The following is a 21012-nucleotide window of genomic DNA, read 5'->3' on the forward strand; positions in this document are numbered from 1 at the left end:
ATGAAATCTGCTGCTATATGCATAAAAAGAGAGTGAACTTACCTGTCTAGGATTGTGTACCTATAAGAATAGCACAACAGGACTTGGTAGGCTTGGTTCAGGTTCTAAATAGTGCCAAAGGAGGCTAGCAGACTAGCATTCCATATCCAAATGGGCAGAAGAAACACAAAAAGTATGGCAAGACAGGGAATCTCATCATCCACTCAAAACAAACAGGAAACAGAGCATTCAATTGAAATCCTAGAGGAGAGCCCTCAAAATGCTCTACCAACTATGCTGATAAAAATAACAAATTAAATGTTTGAGTCTCTTCAGAAAAGTATTCTAGAGCATGAGGAGGCGAACCAAAGAATAATTCATGAATGCGATGAATCCAACCTTAAGTTAATAAAGGACTTCATGGCCTCCACAAACAGAATAATATATGAACTCCAACAGAAAGAAAAAGAGCACCATGAAAAGATAACTACCCAGCTAAAAAACATTAGAGAGAGCACCCAGAACCAAATTAACGAAGTAAGGAAGTCCATACAGGATCTAAGAGAGAATTACTGCAGAGATATGGAAGCCATCAAGAAAGATAAAGTCTTTCACTTTCCTAGTTCTAATACCAGTATATACAGTTTGTACTCAGATAAGATGCAGTGATAGTTGAGGTACAACCACAGGAAGGGAATACAAGAGGATCATCAACAATAGAAGCTACGGTTTCACATGGCATGTTGAAACTAATTACAACAAAGACAAATGACTATAAAAGCAATACTTGCAAAACTGTTTGGTGTAAACCAACTGAACAACTCATGGGGGGACAGGGAAAGGGGGTGGGGGGAATGAGAGAGGAGGTAACAAAGAGTACAAGAAATGTATCCAATGCCTAACGTATAAAACTATAACTTTTCTATACATCACTTTGACAATAAATAAGAAAAAAAACTAAACTTTAAAAAAATCAGCCTTCACAAAAAAAGAAAGAAAGAAAGAAAGAAAGAAAGAAAGAAAAAAAATCTTCCATAGCAAGCAAAAATTGAACCAACGTATCTCCACCAAACCAGCACTACAGAATATCCTCAAAGATGTCCTCCAGATTGAAAACCACCAAGACCACAATCCAGACAGGGAAAACATCCATAAATAAAATCCCAGATTAGTAAAGCAAAAAGGGGGAGACACAGCCCCTATAAAGATAGATACAATGAAAGGAACAAGCAATCACCTCTCAATCCTAACTCTCAATTTTTATGGACTTAACTCTCCAATTAAATAACATAGATTGACAAGTTGGATCAAAAAACAAGATCCATCTTTCTGCTGCCTCCAAGAGATGCACCTTGCCAGCAAAAGCAAATATATTCTAAAAGTGAAAGGCTGGAGTAAAATCTACCAAGCAAATGGCCCCCACAAACAGGCCGGTGTCACAATCTTAAGTATCAGATAAAATTGACTTCAAACTAAAAACAGTAAAAAGAGACAAAGAAGGCTACTACATACTAACAAAGGGATCTCTCCTACAGGAGGACATAACCATAATAAACATCTACCCACCAAATACAGGAGCACCTAACTTCATCAAACAATCACTACTGGCTCCAAAAACTCTCATTGACCCAAACACATTGATTGTCGGGGACTGTAACACACCACTCTCACCCCTGGACAGATCAACATGCTAACACGCCAGAAACTGAGCAAAGAAACCTCAGAACTAAACAACTGCGTAGACCATCTAGACTTGACCAACATCTACAGAATATTCCATCCAGCAACACCAGAATATACATCATTCTCATTAGCACATGGAACATTCTCCAAAATAGATCGCATGTTGGGGCACAAAGCAAGCCTGCACAAATTCAGAAACATTGAAATCATTCCTTGCATTCTCTCAGACCACAACAGGATAAAACCAGAGCACAATGCCAAAGGCCACCAAAGAAAACTTCACAACTCATGGAGACTCAACAATACATTGCTGAACCACCAATAGATCATCGATGAAATCAGAACAGAATTTCAAATGTTTATGGAATTAAACCAAGACGAACACACTAATTACTAGATCCTCTGGGACCCAGCAAAGGCAGTACTCAGAGGAAAATTTATAGCCCTGAGCACGTACATAAAAAAATTGGAGAAATCTCAATTCAACAACTTAACAAAGCACCTTAAACTCCTTAAAAGAGAACAACAAGCCAAACCCCTAGCCAATAAGCAGAAGCAAATAATTAAAATCAAATCAGAATGAAATGACTTAGAATCCAAAAAAAAACATAGAGAGAATCAACAAAACCAGGAGTTGGTTCTTTGAAAAACTTAACAAGACAAGACAGACCCCTACCAAACCTGACCAACAAACAAAGACAGCACATCCAAATAAACAAGATCAGAGATGAAACAGGTAATATCATCACAGAAACTACAAAGATCCAGAATATAATAAGGGACTACTTTTCAAACCTGTATGTCAACAAATTTGAGAAGCTGGAAGAAATGGAAAAATTCCTAACAGAAATTGTTATGCCTAAACTCAACCATGAAGATTTAAATCTAATAAACAGATCCATATACAGCAATGAAATTGAAACTGCAATAAGACATCTCCCTTTCAAGAAAGGCCCAGGTCCAGTTGGATTCACAGTGGAATCCTATAAGGACTTCAAAACAGATCTTACACAAACACCCCTCAAAATCTTCAATGAAATAGAGAGTAAAAACTCACTACCAAAAAAATTCTACAATGCCAGTATAATGCTAATCCCCAAACCAGACAGGGACCCATCAAGGAAAGATAACTATAGACCCATTTCCTTGATGAACATCAATGTAATGCTTCTCAACAAAATTCTGGCCAATCAACTTCAACAATTCATAAAAACAATCATACACTATACCAAACTGGATTCATTCCAGGGATGCAAAGTTGGTTCAATATACACAAGTCAATTAATTTAATCTACCACATCAACAGGAGAAAGGCAAAGAATCACACGGTTATATCCCTAGATGTGGAAAAGGCTTTAGACAAAATCCAGCACCCATTTATGATAAAAGCCCTGGAAAAACTGGGATTCCAGGGAACATTCCTAAATATAATAAAGGCAGTCGATGACAAACCAACAGCAAGCATAATACTAAACATTGACAAGCTAAAGCCATTCCCTTTAAAATCAGGAGCAAGACAAGGATGTCTGCTCTCTCCTCTCCTATTCAACATAGTACTAGAATTCCTAGCCAGAGAAATTAGGCAAACTACAACATAAAAGGGATCCAAATAGGAAAAGATGAAGTTAAACTTTCTCTCTTTGCAAATGACATGATCCTATACCTAAAGAATCCCATAGACTCTACTCCCAATCCACTAGAGCTGATCCAAAACTTTGGCAAAGTAGGAGGATATAAAATAAATCCTCAAAAATCCATGGCTTTCATGTACCCCAACAACCAGAAGAATGAGGCTGAAATCAGAAAAGCAACACTTTTTGCAAAAAAACATAAAATACCTAAGTAGTAGAAAAACTTTATGATGAGAACTTTAAAAACCTGAAAAAGGAAATTAAGGCAGAACTCAAGAAATGGAAAAACCTCCCATGCTCCTAGCTTGGGAGGATTAACATTGTGAAAACGGCAATATTACGAAAAGCTATCGAAAAATTCAATGCAATATCCATCAATTTCCCAATACCATTCATCAATGAAATAGAGGAAACAATTCAAAAATTCATATGGAACAATAAAAATCCCTGAATAGCAAAAACAATCCTAAGTAGGAAGAACAGTGCAGGAGGAATATCAATACCAAACTTTAAGTTGTATTACAAAGCTATATTAACAAAAACAGCTTGGTACTGGTAAAGAACAGACATGAAGACCAATGGAACATAATGGAAGACCCAGAAATGAACCCACAAACCTACGTCTACCTAATCTTTGACAACGGAGCTAAAAATACAGATTAGAACAAAGACAGCCTCTCCATAAATGGTGCTGGCAAAACTGGGTGAGCACCTGTAACAAACTAAAACTAGATCACTATTAATCACCCTGCACCAAAATCAATTCCAAATGGATCAAAGACCTAGAAATAATATCAGGTATCCTGAAAACACTACAAGAAGGAATAGGAGAAACTCTAGGACTCCTCGGCACTGGAAGAAACTTCCTCAACAAAGGCCCAGAAATGCAACAAATCCAAGAAAGGGTGGACAAGTGGGACTGTATCAAACTGCAGAGCTTCTGCAGGGCAAAGGACATAGCTCCCAAGACAAACAGAAAGCCCACAGATCGGGAAAAGATCTTTACCAGCCATACAATGGACAAAGGCCTGATATCTAAAATACACACAGAACTCAAAGATTAAATTCCTCCAAAACAAACAATAAAAGAACTAACAGCCCTCTCGACAGATAGGCTAAAGACCTAAAAAGAAACTTCTCTGAAGAGGAAATAACAATGGCCAAGAGTCACATGAAATAGTGCTCTAGGGGCTGGGGATATGGCCTAGTGGCAAGAGTGCTTGCCTCGTATACATGAGGCCCTGGGTTCAATTCCCCAGCACCACATATACAGAAAGTGGCCAGAAGTGGCGCTGTGGCTCAAGTGGCAGAGTGCTAGCCTTGAGCAAAAGGAAGCCAGGGACAGTGCTCAGGCCCTGAGTCCAAGCCCCAGGACTGGCAAGAAAAAAAAAGAAGAAAGAAATAGTCCTCTACATCACTGGCCATAAAAGAAATGCAAATCAAAACAACATTGATATTCCACCTCACCCCAGTAAGAATATCCATTATCAGGAAATCCAACAATAACAAATGCTGAAGAGGATGTGGGCAAAAGGGAACCCTACGACACTGTTGATGGAACTCTGGAAATCAATGTGGAGGTTCCTAAGAAGGATAAACATAGAACTCCCCTATGACCCAGCAGCCCCACTTTTGGGCATCTACCCAAAAGACAAGCAAGACCATACTAAAGCCACTAGCACAACTATGTTCATCGCAGCATAATTTATCATTGCTAAAACATGGAATCAACGTAGATGCCCCTCAGTAGACAATTGGATCAGGAAAATGTGGTACATATACACAATGCAATTCTATGCCTCCATCAGAAGTAATGACACTGTCCCATTCATAAGGAAATGAAAGGACTTGGAAAAAATCATATTAAGTGAAGTAACCCAGACCCAAAGAAGTATAAACCCTATTTTGTCCCTCATAGGGAATAGCTCTTATAGGATTAGGTCAGTCATGGTAGGAGATCAAAATAGTTGCACCCATATGATCACATAAGATGATGCCAAGTGAAATGAACTCCATGTTACAGAGACAAGAGTTATACCACTGTTGTAACTATTATCATCATCCCATGTGAAACTGTACCTTTTGTATTTATTATTATTTTTTCTTGTCTGTTTAATTGTTTTGTTCAGTTTTGTTTCTCTTGTATTCCCTTCCTGTGGTTGTACCCCCATTACCACTATATCTCATCCAAATACCCTGGATACTGTTTATATGGGTATTAGAACTAGGGAAGGGAAAAGGAATACCAAAATTGAGAGACAAAGGACAAAAAGACAAACCATTCCAAAAGCAATACCTATAAAACCATTTGGTGTAAATCATCTGCACAACTGGGGGAGAGAGAGTAAGGGGGAGGGGGTAGGTGGGGGAAAAATGAGGAAGGAGGTAACAAGTTGAACAAGAAACGTGCTCACTGCCTTACATATGAATCTGTAACCCCTCTGTACCACACATTGACAATAAAGAGAAAAGTTTAATTAAAAAAAGAAATAGTCGTCAAATACAATAATTTATAATTCTTTGCTTTCATGGAAATCTATTAACCATCATTATTGAATTTTTATTTAATATCTCTGCTTTATTTTCTAATAACTGATAGTCCCTTAAAATCATTAAATATTTGATGCTTCTGAATGATTTTACAAAGCTATTTGATGGCTTTATTTTTTATTTCATTCCTTTAAAACTGGGACCCACACAAAAATGACATTAAGGACATCAATAATTTCCAAAGCCTATCCTGCTTATGATGATTGAAATTTCCAGGATGATATCAATGGCACTTAAAAGATTTGAAAAAGTGATAGATTGTTAAGGTTGTGCTTTAGCAATCTCATTCAGTGCCATACGGACATGAAATAACTCATCATTCTACCCTGGTAAGTAATCTAACAACTTAACTGACATTTTAAAAACTCAAACTCCTGTTGAATGATTCTCAAAGGACAAGAATGCTATTTGTGCTATTCAAAGAGATACAAGCTAAAATGAAAAAAAAAAAAAAAACCTTGTGGCATGCATATAAGTAAAGAATATTCACAGAAGGAGCTAAAAACTCTATGCTGCCAGAGCATCATATTCACCATGTTTTTGCAACTTATAAGGTGGGTGAGATTTATATTTGGGAAAATAGTAGGTATATTTCTCTTAAAGTCTGATTTAAAAAAAATAAATGAGATGCAGTTGAATCTTTTTCATCATTATTTCATCTAACCTCATCAATAACAACACAGAAAATAAATAACCCCAAATTGTCAAATGTCAAATTTCATCTATGTACATTGTGTTGAAAATAATGTCTATAAATTGTAAATGTAGTTTTGCTTATTTAACTTCTATTTGGATAACAGTTTTCAAATTTAATTGTTTTCATTACTTTCTAAGTACAGGACTGAAATGGCTCTCCTTTCACTTTTTTCATTTCCAAATTAATTTAATATTAAGTAAGAAACTGAATGGCATCTAGCATATGCCCAAATTCCACATTTCAGAATAAGGCATTTGACACACATAATGAAGTAACTAATTTGGATTTCTTTTATGGCCAGTGATGTTGAGCATTTCTTCATGTATCTATTGGCCATTCCTATTTCTTCTTAGAAATCTCTCTTCAAGTCTTTAGCACATTTATCAATTGGGTTGTTGATTATTTGAGGATTTGTTGTGGGGGGAGTGGTAATTTTTGAGCTTTAAGTATATAAAAATAGCTATTACTAGTGTTCTAAATAGTAGAAAAGGGAATTTCTTATGTATTTCCTAAAATATTCTTGGTACTTCTTCATCTGTGCTTTGAAGACTTGCATTGCTCAATTGCCAAACTGAGTATAAAGGCGTTAAGATAAGTCATTATTCAATCACACTCCTAAATATTTAAAGTCTGTACTAAATGTCATTTTTCTTAATCATTGGTAAAGGGGAAAGAATGAAGTATAGTTGGCTTGAAAGTATCCAGTGATAATTTACTTAACTTATTGAATATCTAACCTAAAAAGTGTCTTTATTGTAAATAAAAACTACTTTGCAAATACAGAGGCTGTGATGTTTTCCTACAAAATATTTACATTTTCTACCTTCACAACTCCATAAAATTATTATTAATTGCTCTTATGTGATAAATACTAAGAAGGATTTATTTTTGTAGATTTTATAGTTTTCTGAAAAGCAAAATCAGCCTTTATAGAGGTTCTCAAAGAAAAGGACAAAAATTAATAAAGCTGTCTTATTATCTGTAAGAAAATGCCTAAGATATGGACAGTGATTTTTACTGTACATTAAAAAATACAAGGATTTTTCTTTAGTGGTACATATTTCTAAATCTTCTTACCTCATTTTCTAGAATCAATATCAGTAAAACATAGGCTGGCATAAAAAGATCATTAAACTAATAATGTAAGTTATACTATTATCAGAAATTACAGGTGCTATTATAGTTTTTCACTGTCCATAAATACAACACATAAAACCTCCTTATTACAGAATGCTTTATTAACATCAGAAGACAGTCTTATGACATGATCTACAGTTGATAGATTTTCCTGAAATCCACTTTAATACTGAGGAAGAAGATTATTCTTCTCCACAAGGAATGACAAAATGTAATAAATAATTTCTTCCATCATCTTACTTAGCAATGAAACTGAGGCTATCAGTATAAGAACTTAAATTAGGAGATAATTCTTTTTACTAAAAAAATAAAATATGAGAAAATGGATTTTTCATTTTTGGAACCCCTTAGTACTACATATATATATATATATATATATACATATATATATATATATTAAATTATCATGAAGTATGTGAAAATAATTTGAATTTTGCTAACACTCTACTGAGCATTTTACCTTTCTTTTGGAACCTGATTCAGCTAGAGTGATGAAGAATTATCCTAATTCAGTAATTCTGATGTACAAAGTATTTTAGATTGAGTAACTTATAAGCAACGGAAATTTATTGATCACAGTTCAAGTATCTTCTTCAATGACCTCTCTTTCAAATTATATATATACATATATGTATACACACACACACACACACACACACACACACACACATATCGACCCTGGGCCTGACCCCGGTCACTGGCTTCTTTTTGCTCAAGGCTAACACTCTACCACTTGAGCCACAGCACCACTCCTGGCTTTTTCTGTTTATGTGGTGCACAGGAATTGAACCCAGGGCTTCATACGTGCAATGCAAGCACTCCACCACTAAGCCATATTCCCAGGCCTCAAATTTTATATATTTTTTTAAATTAAATTTTATTGATAAGGTGATGTACAGAGAGGGTATAGTTACATAATAAGGTAGTGAGTACATTTCTTGTCATATTTGTTACACCCTCCTTCATTTTTCTTTCCCTTCCCCAGTTCAGATAAGCATATATACAATATCCAGTGTACCAGAATCATATACAGTGACCACAGGGGGTACGTCAAAGGAAATTCACCTAGTACATTAAACATATTGACAACAGTAAAAATCCTCCTGCTTTCATCTCTTGGAGTTCATTTTGCTTAGCCTCATCTTATATAATCATATGTATGTACCTGTTGAGCTATTGTGCTCCTGGCAGGTCTATCCTAGACCTTTTTATGTTTATTTAGTAATTGTTTGGTTTTAAAGACATGATGTAAAGTCGCTGACCAAAACATGTAGAAATACCATTTGAAAAGAAGTTTGTTGTTTTATAGACATGATCTCTACTGTTCTCCCCTCCCCCCCCAACAACAACCACATATCAGGGAGACCATGTGCCTTTGTCCTCTGTGCTCTAGGCTTGTCTCGCTCAACATTATTCGTTCAAGATCTGACCATTTCCCTGTGAATGCCATTATTTTATCAATTCTTTTTTTTGCCATTAAGAGTGCCTTTATTTTAAGTACACATTAAACAAGAGATTGATTATCTAAAATCAAATATAACACTTTTGAAAGAGACATATTATAAAATAACTGATTTCAATGACAAATTAAAATTTTACTGAGTAGTCTGACTTCTACGTTTATCTTGCTGTTAATTTCATTAAACATATTGACTATTTTTTCAGTAGGCAGACAATTATGTTTACTTTAGAGACAATATTTTTTGTTGATTATTCAGTAGAATTCATTATGTTACCTAATATGCACAGAATGGACTTTTCTATGAAATTACGTAGGACGTCATGTTCTCTTCTCCATATTAATAACATAATTACGTTTTCATTATGTAGTTGCCATATGTATGTGTGCATGTGTGCTTTCAGTTATCAGACTAGAGCCTAAAATTTAAAGATGTTAAATGATTCAGTCAAGTCACAAAAGTAGCAATGAGGATGTTTCAGAAATTCTTGACATCTAAAACAATTTGTATCTAGGTCTGTGTAAATGAAACATGTGGTCCTGGCCCCACAGTTGTGCAGATATTTGTCCCAGGAGGCTACTTTTTTTTTTTTTTTTTTTTTTTACTGAAGAGACTATTGTTACTAATGTTAGTAGTACATTAGTTGTGACATTTACACACATGCAAACAATGTATCCTGATCAACATCTTCCTCTCTTATTCTCCTCCCTGCTCTCTCAAAGCCATTTCAACAAGTACATTGTATTTTCATATGTGCAAGTAAACTTTATGAACAATATTCTTTGTTAGCTCTCTCTACTCTGGTTGCTGCTCACCACACAATCTGAGCCTGTTTTAGGAGTTCTTTTTTTAAAAACTGGATTTACATTCACAAGGCTTTTATCCTGTTTGGGTTCTCCAATGCAAACTGAGTTTTCTTCCAGGTGAAAGACATTCCACATCTATTACATTCCTAACGTTTCTCACATGTGTGAATTCTCTTAGGCCTGCAAAAGTGTGAATTTTGGTTGAAAGACTTTCTATGTTTACAAGGTTTCTCACCTGTGTGAATTCTATTACCCATGCCAAGGTCTGTCCACATTTGTTGTATTCATAAGGTTTCTCTCCTCTGTTTTCTCTGATGAACATGAAGGTCCGTCAGACTTCTGGGTGAAAGAACTTCCTCATTTGTTACATTCGAACCTGCTACTCTTTGCAGCAGCTTGGAAAATCTGAACTGCCTGGTCCATCATTCCTCCTCCAGGCTGGAAATCGGCTGAAATGATCCCAGGGTATCGCAGACACCGGAAATCTAGGCCATACCAGTAATGACAATATTCTCCCATGAACTCCGCGTGCACCTTGGACACGCCATAGATGGTCCTGGGTCTCTGAATACAGAGGTCTGGGGTTGGGTTCCGGGGAGACCTCCTCAGATGACCTGCGGGGGGCAGCCACCTGGGGCGCGGAGCCGGGCCATGAGGTTTGTTTTCATGAGTTTCAGTCATAGGTTTGAACTTGAGGTATTTTTCTAATGGCTACAGCTCTATTACTTTCAGCTTACTGGTGGTTAATTAGAGATAGGAGTCCCATGGACTTTCCTGCATAGGCTGGTTTGCACCAGGATCCTCAGATTTCAAGCCTTTGTGTTTCCCATGGGACACTTATCTCCTGGATTGAGTAGATAGGCCATTACAAGGCAGAGGATCTGAACTGGAAAAAAGAAAGAGAGAGAGAAGGAGAGAGAGAAAGAGAGAGAGAGAGGAGAGAGGGGCTCAAATTATATTTTTATTATCTATAAGTAGTTGTGCAAAAGGATTACCATTCAATTTATCAGGTTATAAGTTCAATGTGTATTGATCAATGTCACCCCTATCCCTTCCAACCTCACCTCACATATGCATTAAATATTATATCTGTATTCCCCCACTTCCTCTCTTCATTTGTCTAAACTCTGCCCCTTGAACTCCCCCTAACACAAGTCAAGTGCAAGCTTCCTGGTATTTATTTTTCTAGACTGTGAGTTAATTGTTCTAAGGAATTACACCATTTGTATTCTCACTTGCCTATTCCCTACTTCAGTTAATATGTTTGTGTATATGAGCAGCTGAGTCTGTAAATGTTTTTGAATATATTTATATATTGGGTCTAACTTCTGTATGTGAGAGAAAACATGCTTCCTCTTTTTTCTTCGCCTGGCTTACTTTATTTAACATAATTTTTCCAGGTTCATCCATTTCTTTGGAAATTATATAGTATCACTCTTCCAAGTGGATAAAAAAATTCCATTATGTATATATGCTATATTTTCTTGATCCATTGATCCATTAAATGGTGTCTGGGCTATTTCCATGACTTGGCTATGGCGAAGAAAGCATCAATGGTCTATCTCTTTTCCAAAGATGCTGACTTCTTGCTTCAGGTTTATATGGTAGGAGAGGCAAACAAGTTCCTTTGTACCTATTTCATAAGGACTCTTCCCAAATGATCTAATAATCTCTTAAAATCTTGTCTTTTAATGTCATTGCATTTTGAATTTTTCAGGGAACACATTCATACCACAGTAATAAAGGAATGTACAATTTTTAAAATTGTCTTTAAGTAGTTGGATAAGGGGATTTCATTTCACCAGTTTATGAGTACAATGGGTCTTCTATCTAAAAGTTTTATTTATGAAAACATGACTGATATGTATTAAGCATCTAATAATTTTAAGTAATGTGGGAAGATATTGACAGTATAATGAAATACTCATTAGACTTTGCCAGGTTATTATGAACTTTAAATTGCAAATTTCCAATTTTTTGAGAAAACCTAAAATTTTTCAATTCAAATTCTAGTATATCTTCTAAATTGAAGGGATATATGAAATGATTCCCATATGTTGGAGAAAGATTCATCATCTTCAAAATATTGCCTTTGGGGCTGGGGATATGGCCTAGTGGCAAGAGTGCTTGCCTCATATACATGAAGCCGTGGGTTCAATTCCCAGTACCACATATGCAGAAAATGGCTAGAAGTGGTGCTATGGCTCAAGTGGTAGAGTGCTAGCCTTTAGCAAAAAGAAGCCAGGGACAGTACTCAGGCCTTGAGTCCAAGCCTCAGGACTGGCAAAAAATAAAAATAAATAGAAGTACAAATTTAAAAAACATGTTGCCTTTGTCCATGTTATTCAGTATGGTTTAAATGAGCTACCTGAACTTCCCTAACTCATTTTGATACCAAATTCCCATTGTGAAATATGAAGAGGCAGGAAGATGGGAAATGTTTAACAGGTAACTACAGTATTAGAGCTCTGGCCTTATTAATGGATCAAAAAGCTATCTGAAGAGTGGAGTCTGCTATGAAAGCCAGTCTGGCTCTTTTTTTTTTTTTTTTTTTTTTTTTTTGGCCAGTCCTGGGCCTTGGACTCAGGGCCTGAGCACTGTCCCTGGCTTCTTCCCGCTCAAGGCTAGCACTCTGCCACTTGAGCCACAGCGCCGCTTCTGGCCGTTTTCTGTATATGTGGTGCTGGGGAATCGAACCTAGGGCCTCGTGTATCCGAGGCAGGCACTCTTGCCACTAGGCTATATCCCCAGCCCCAGTCTGGCTCTTTTTGTTGTGTGCAGCTGACTGGCCTGTAATGCCATCCTTCAACTTGAGCTCTGCAGAGAGTCTGTCAAATGCAGCCTATCAGTCTTAGTTTTACCAGTCTCCAGAACTGTAGGAAACAAATGTACATACATACAAACTAAGACCACATTTGAGAGATAAGGTTATGGAAGCATTCAACAAAATTAATAAATTAAGACCACATAGAGAATAGCGTATTTTCAGCAAGACTTTCGAGTCCATAAAATATTTTAAAATTGAAGAACAATTTTTGTTTTTTAAAAGCCACTCATCTCCAAATATCTAAGTTTAGCCTCTCAAAAAAGAAAGAAAATATTGTATCCTGACAGGTATTTTGATGATAAATGGTGTAAAACAAATGTACAGAAAAATGTTTGCCTTTTCACATGAATTCCAGGCTCACTTTTTTTCCACACAGTGTATCATTTTGCATAAAATAGTCCATATTTTGGTTGTCTCCCTAATGGATATTTGGTAGTCAAACAATTCATACTCCCGAGTCTTCTAGTCAGGACTTCCCCTGAGTAGCGAGTAGAACAAATAAGTTATCTTTAATTTCAAGTCTAGCAATGGGAATAGATATATACCATTTGTCTGCAGTAATTTCTCTTTCCTCCATTAATAGTTTGTGTTTCTGACAAAAGCTTCGACCCTCACTTCTATAATATTCAAGAATTGCATGGCTCAGAAGCCAATGCAACTTTCAGAGCACTTCAGTGCTACTGCATTGAGTCTTCAGCATATTTACGAAGTAAAACAATGATATTTCCCACCTCACAACAGCACACTACTGTTTGGGAAATAGAAGGTGGCCAAGGTAATTTAGAATTTAACGTATTATGTATGTTTTCATAGGTGGTCACCATCTCCTTAACAGCAAAGACTAATTCTGCTTAATTGAGCTACATTTTCTCTATTATAGTTAAAGCTCATGTTGACAGCTGGGTTAAATAATTTCATTCACTTTTGTAATTAAGTGTTGAAATTACTTCTGGTTTAAAGAAAGTGTATAATTTGAAACAATTTGTTTTTCCATATTCCATCCATTTTTCCTGCTTCAATGCTAACCCAGCAATGTTTAAACACAAATCTTATTTTTGAATGTTCCATATATTAAACTGGGGATTTCAGAAGTTTGTTCACAGAAATATTAGGATCATGTTAGCTTGGAACATACCACAAATGTTTATGGAGAAACTAGAGCTCTAGTTTCTCACTTGCAAGTAAGGAGCAATGAAGTTGCTACCAATAAAGTTTTAAACCCAGTTTGTTATTGACCAACTGTGGATCTAAATTGAAATTTACTAACTATTGTAGGCTCAACCTGGACTTTAAGTCTTAAAAATCCCAAGCGGTACAGTCATTGAAAGTCTCCACATTTTTGTGAATTTTATCCTCAAGAACTTACCCAGGTTCTCACAGTTAATATAAGAGGACTCTCCATGTTTCTGGCAAGAAGAAGAGACATAGAAAGGAACATTTCAAAAGAAGTTAAAGTATTGTACTCTTTTTACAGTTTGCCCTACAGAGAAACTATTTACCAGATCCTAACCTGCTGGGGGATTATCAGAGCTTAGGTTGTCCTGAGATATCTTCAACCATCATCCTATCCATTTTCCCTATGAGATAAGGAAAACATCATTATCCAGACTCTATCTATCATATCCTACCTAAAGTGATTTTTTAAAAAATGAGAAGCATCTGGGAAGTTCAAACGAGAAATATAGGCTTACTAAAAGTCTGAATTCTAGTAAAAAAATGTTTTCCACTATCTACATCTATCAAGAGAACACTTAAGATCTATTTAGAGCATAACTTCTTACTCAGAACATCTTGTGCAGCTAGAAAAAATTGCAATACTTACTAAGAGTGGAAATAACACCATTGTTTGGGGTCTGGTATGGTGGCTCATACTGTCTTCTCAGCTCTTCAGAAAGTGGAGTACAGTATAATCATAGCTCAAAGACAAACCAGGAAAAAATTCATGAGACTCATTCTAATGAACAATTCAAACATATTGAAACATCTATACTTCTCAAAGCTGAGAAGTAACCTTATGGTATAAATTGTAATATATCCAGAAAAGTTTATATGAAAAGATGGAGGAAAATCAAAATCATTACTAATAAAATGAATAAAATCTGAAAAAGGCTACAATCTTTTAGGTTATAATATAATATTTTAGAAAAGTCACAACAATGGAAATAGTAAAAAGATCAATTATTGCTAGGAGTTTTGGAGGAGAATATCATGGATACGTGGAGCATGAATAATTTTTAATAGTACAACTATTTTGCATGATGGTATAATGGTAAATTTATATCTATATTTTTTTCCAAATCCATCGAATATATAGCACCAAGACTGAACTTTAACACAAGCTGGGGATTTGGATGATAATGGTGCATCAGTATAGGCTTATCAATTGTAACAAGTATACTATTGTGAAAAAATATGTACATATGATTCATATATCTATGTACTTAACACAATTTTATTGCAAACTTAAAACTATTCTAAAATCAGAGTGTATTAAAAGAAAATACCAATCAATATGTTTACTTAGTATACTATCCTCATAGAAAACCAGATGGTGTATTTAAAAAATAGTTGTATCAGCCATTATTTTTAACATACTTGGCTTCCGAAGATGTATGCGATCTTTTCAACATTATTAGATAAATTACCTTCTCATTCTGAAAACATGTTGGACTTGACGCCTAAGTTTTGACCTGAAAATACAGCATATTATTCACAATTATAAAAATGATTGTCATCTATGTCACTTTTGCTTCTTCAATATGATATCCTATGTAACTACTGATATTGAAAGAAAAAGTTCGAGTATTTTCTGTAAACCTATCATTTTAAAGGTTTTCTAAAAGGTTAGAAAAATAATCTGTTTTTCCATTACAATATGAAGGAAGGAAGATACGTGTTATGTTAACAAATGTCAAAACTAACAAAATATATTGTTGTATTCCTACTCTGCAGGAGTCATGCATTTGATCTGGGATAAAATCAAACATGATTCAAAGATTTAAGGAAAAGATTTTATATAACTTAAACTCTAAAAATATGCCTCATTTTAGGAACTTCCAGGAAGATGGCGGAGGAGCAGCAGTGCCCTAGCTGAGCTCCCTCCGACATTGCAGTTTTCTCACCCCATAGAAACTTTTACTCCTAGAAAGACAGACAGAGTAAGTTCTAAAAGTACAGGGATTCTGGCCAGGAAGGAAAAATCGACTTTGCTCGTCTGAAAACACAGGTTTGAGCTCTGGGCAGCATCCAGCCGCCACGCCGCTCGGCCCAGCAACCCGCACTCCGCACGGCTAAAGCACACAGCATAGACCAGGTAGAAATCCTCCAGACGGCGGCTGAGCACGGACGGGCTGAAATCGGGGAGAAAGCGTGAGTACCCCACGAAAGATATTCTCACTCGTGCCCACTGAGCAGCTTCTGGAAGGTATCCCTTTCCCCAACGCCAGAGCAAAGTGCCATCTTTGCCACTGGCATAGGGTCAGACCAGACTGGAACTAAAGCAGGCCTGGGGAAAGCAAGGACGAAGGAGCCATTTTTGAAAAGGGCAAGAGGGACCGACCACTTAGAGCCAGCTCCGCCCAGGAGAATGACCCCTGCCCAGGCTGGAGGCTCATGCCTGGCCGCGGCTTAGCCAGAGGTGCCCTGCACTGCCCACCATAATTTCTGAATTTAAAGCGAAAGAGGCGAGCAGCTACCGGCGTCACAGAAACACCAGACGGGGGAACAAACAGTTCCTGAGACAGTTAAACAGTCCCATCGCAGAGGAAGCCCAATTTCCAGCCCAAAATGGAGCTGAATTCCATAGCCAGCTCTGCCAGGCGGCCACCCCCTCAGGAGGGAGGAACCTCCCACAGGCAAGCAACTCTCAGCCTGGTAAATCAGGCCAGAGGCGCCTAGCCATGCTGAGTACACAGCCTATTCAAAGCCAGGTGTTAAAGGCCACAGCCCCACAGCAGACAGAGGAGCCACGGTTCCCAAGACTGCTCATTTCCCCATCTACAGAGGACACCCAAGGCCTACCTGCAAGCTGTGCAAACCACAGAGACCCAGGATTGCACCAACAGGGGAGAGGGGTCAAAACAGATCCACCCCCTGCAAATGGAAAGCAAGTCAAACCAACCAATCAGGAAAACAGACTACAGACCATCACAAGAAAACCAGAGACTGGGGAAAGACTACCCAAACAAGGAGGACTCCATTTTTTTTTCTTTCCAAACATTCTTTAAATTTTTTCTCACTTTGTGTTCTCTTTCTTTAAAAATTACTTTCCTATGAATAACACCTCCACTCTTTTCTGCTAACTCTCCATTGTCTACCATTTTAACCTTGTTCCTTCTATTGATTCTACTCTTCTCCACATTTCCACATCACTGAAACGAAATCAAAATCATCACCACCACCCCAATACATTTTACTCTATTCTCTTTACTACCTCTAACTTTACCTCCTGACTTACTGCCAGGACCTCCAGATTCCATTGACTCCGAGTTATTAGATAGAGGGTATCCCTGCTTAATCCGAGTGAATCAAAAGGGTTCATAGAGAAAGCCAGTCCAAAAAGAACTTAATATAAGAACAATAATTGCTCATAGGGTTGTAACAGTAAATAAGTAACTACTGAATACAGGGCCCAGGATTGGCTGTTATATTGAAATTGTATTCTTTAGGAACTCCAAAACTAATTTTATAGACAGGTACACAACATATCAGTATATAATTGTGAACATCGAAGATTTACTCAACAGTGCTTGGCAATGTCTGCTTTGGGTCTTAAACGGTGCTCACAGGTGTTTGCAGATTGACATTCCCCATTGAAATGGGCAGAAGAAACACAAGAAAGATGGCAAACAATGGAGTCTTATCTCCCACTCAAAACAAGCACGAAACAGAGCAGTCAATCAAAGACATAGAAGAGAACCCTCAAAATGCTCTACAAAGTATACTGATAAACATGTTAAATGAAAAGTTTGAATCAATACAGCAATCCTTCCATAAAGTAATAGATGATTTCATGGCCCCAACAAATAGAAAGATAAATGAATTTCAAGAGTCAAATGAAAAAATAGCTACCCAGGTAAAAGATTTGAGAGACAGCAGTCAAAACCAAATTAATGAAGTAAAGAAGTCAATGGAAGACCTAAGAGATGACATGGAAATCATCAGGAAAGACCAGTCAGAAGGAAAAGAGATTTGAAATCAAGTAGCTAGGCTACAGTCCCAACTAACTGAAGCAGAGGATCAAATCTCAGGAGCTGAAGATTCCCTAGATTCTATGGAGAAAAATAAAAAAATCAATAAAAATCCAGTCCAATCAACAAAAAAGATCGCTACAGGAGATTCAAGATACGATCAGGAAGCCCAATTTAAGGATAATAGGTACTGAGGAAAACTTGGAGAAAAAAGTAAATGGGATAGGCAACCTATTTGACAGAATTTTAGCTGAAAACTTCCCAAATATACAGAAGGATAGGCCTATACAGATACAAGAAGCATTTATACCCCAAACCGGACAGACCAGAATAGGACATCCCATCAACACATTGTGATCAAAACAGGACCATTAGAGTACAAGGAAAGAATACTTAAAGCTGTTAGGTAGTAGAAAAAAATCACATATAAAGGAAAAGCAATCAGAATTACCCCAGACTTCTCAGCAGAGAACATGAAAGCAAGGAGAGCCTGGAATGAGGTATACCAAACACTAAATAAAAATAACTACCAACCAAGAATACTATACCCAGCCAAACTCTCATTCATAACCGAAGGTCAAATAAAAGTCTTCCACAGTAAGGAAAAACTGAAACAATATATCTCCACCAAACCAGCTATACAGAAAATCCTCAAAGATGTTCTATACAGGGAAAATAATCAAGATCCCAATACAAACAGAGAATGAACCCTAAATAGTAAACATCAGATCAAGAAATGGGAAGACACAGCTTTTAACAAGACAGGGATAATGAAAGGAACAAACAATCATCTCTCAATCCTAACTCTCAACATTAATGGACTTAATTCTCCAATCAGATGACTTAGGCTCATAAATTGGATCAAAAATCAAGATCCATCTTTCTGCTGCCTCCAAGAGACACACCTATGCAGCAAAAGTAAACGTCTTCTAATAGTGAAAGGATGGAATCAAATCTATCAAGCAAATGGCCCCCATAAGCAGGCTGGAGTTGCAATCCTAGTATCATACAAAATTGACTTCAAATTAAAAAGCTAAGAGGAGACAAAGAAGGTTACTATATACTAGTAAAGGGATCTCTCCTACAGGAAGATATAACTATTCTAAATATCTACACACCAAATGAAGGAGCACCCAAGTTTAGCAAACAAACACTACTGACTCTAAAAACACTCATAGACCCAAAACACATTGATAATTGGGGACTTTAACACCTTAATATCACCTCTGGACAGATCAACACGCCAAAAACTGAACAAAGAAATCACAGAACTAAATAATTGCATACCAACGAGACTTCACCGACATCTACAGAATATTCTACCCAGCAACAACAGAATACACATTCTTCTCCTCAGCACATGGAACATTCTCCAAAATAGATCACATCGTAGGGCACAAAGAAAATCTATACAAATTCAGAAGTATCAAAACCATTCCCTGCATTCTCTCAGACCACAATGGTATAAAATTAGAGTTCAACTCAAACTGCCACCACAGAAAATCCTACACCTCATGGAGACTAAACAACACACTGCTGAACCCTCACTTGAAGAAATTAAAACCGAAATTCAAATGCTTATGGAATTCAACCAAGATGAGGACACAAAGAACCAGCTACTTTGGGACACAGCAAAGGCAGTACTCAGAGGAAAATTTATATCTCTGAGTGCGTACACTGACAAACTGGAGAAACAGCAACTCAATAATTTAAGGAAGCACCTTAATTTCCTTGAAAGAGAACAACAAGCCAAATGCCAAGTCAATAGATGGAAGCAAATAATTAAAATCAAATCAGAATTAAATTAATTAGAGACGAAAAAACCATCGAAAGAATCAACAAAACAAAGAGTTGGTTCTTTGAAAAAATCAACAAGATAGACAGACCCCTAGAAAACCTGACCAAAAAACAAAGGCAGCAAACTCAAATAAACAAGATATGAGATGAAACAGGTAACATTACCACAGAAATAACCAAAATTCAGAACACAATAAGGGACTATTTTGCTAACCTTTATGTCAACAAATTCAAGAACTTAGAAAAAATGGATGATTTTCTAGAAAAAATTGATATCCCCAAACTCAACCATGAAGATTTTAACCTTCTTAACAGACCCATAACCAGCACTGAAATAGAAAAACCAATAAGGGATCTCCCATCCAAGAAAAGCCCAGGTCCAGACGGATTCACTGGAGAAATCTACAAGGCCTTCAAAACAGAACTCACACCAATATTTCTCAAACTCTTCAAGGAAATTGAAAGAGAACGTTCACTACCAGACACATTCTATGAAGCCAGTATAACCCTCATCCCAAAACCAGGCAGGGACTCATCACGGAAAGAGGACTACAGACCAATCTCCCTGATGAACATAGACGCAAAAATTCTCAACAAAATTCTGGCCAATCGACTTCAACAGGTCATCAAAAAAATCATACACCACGATCAAACTGGATTCATCCCAGGGATGCAAAGTAGGTTTAATATACACAAGTCAATTATTTTAATTCACCACATCAACCGGAGCAAGGTAAAGAACCACATGGTTTTATCCTTGGATGTGGAAAAGGCGTTCGATAAAATCCAGCACCCATTTATGCTTAAAGCCCTGGAAAAACTGGGATTCCAGGGAACATTCCTGAATATAATCAAGGCAGTTAATGACAAACCAACAGCAAGCATAACTCTAAATGGTGAAAAACTAAAGCCATTCCCTTTAAAATCAGGAACAAGGCAGGGATGTCCACTCTTCCCTGCTCTTCAACATAGTACTAGAATCTCTAGCCAGAGCAATTAGGCAAGAAGAAAATATAAAGGGGATCCAAATAGGGCAAGATGAAGTTAAACTTTGTCTCTTCGCAGATGACATGATCCTATATCTAAGGAACCCCATAGACTCTAGCCCCAAGCTTCTAGAGCTGAACCAAAACTTTGGCAAAGTTGCAGGATATAAAATAAACCCTCAAAAATCAACAGCCTTTCTCTATGCTAATGACCCGAAGGCCGAGACTGAAATCAGGAAAGCAACTCCTTTTGCAATAGCCCCCAAAAAC

At 36.9% G+C, this 21012-nt stretch overlaps 1 protein-coding gene across 1 annotated transcript in view; it reads left to right on the top strand.

Moving 5' to 3' along the window:
• Window positions 1-11478: 11478 nt before the first annotated feature.
• LOC125343037 (ras-related C3 botulinum toxin substrate 1-like) overlaps window positions 11479-21012 on the top strand; it is an 80742-nt gene continuing 71208 nt past the window's right edge. The window contains 3 exon segments of the mRNA XM_048335352.1: window positions 11479-11547; window positions 11661-11679; window positions 13354-13545. Coding sequence (XP_048191309.1) covers window positions 11479-11547; window positions 11661-11679; window positions 13354-13545 — 280 coding nt within the window.

This window comes from Perognathus longimembris, chromosome 28 (assembly GCF_023159225.1).
Source record: "Perognathus longimembris pacificus isolate PPM17 chromosome 28, ASM2315922v1, whole genome shotgun sequence".
Lineage (NCBI taxonomy): Eukaryota > Metazoa > Chordata > Mammalia > Rodentia > Heteromyidae > Perognathus > Perognathus longimembris.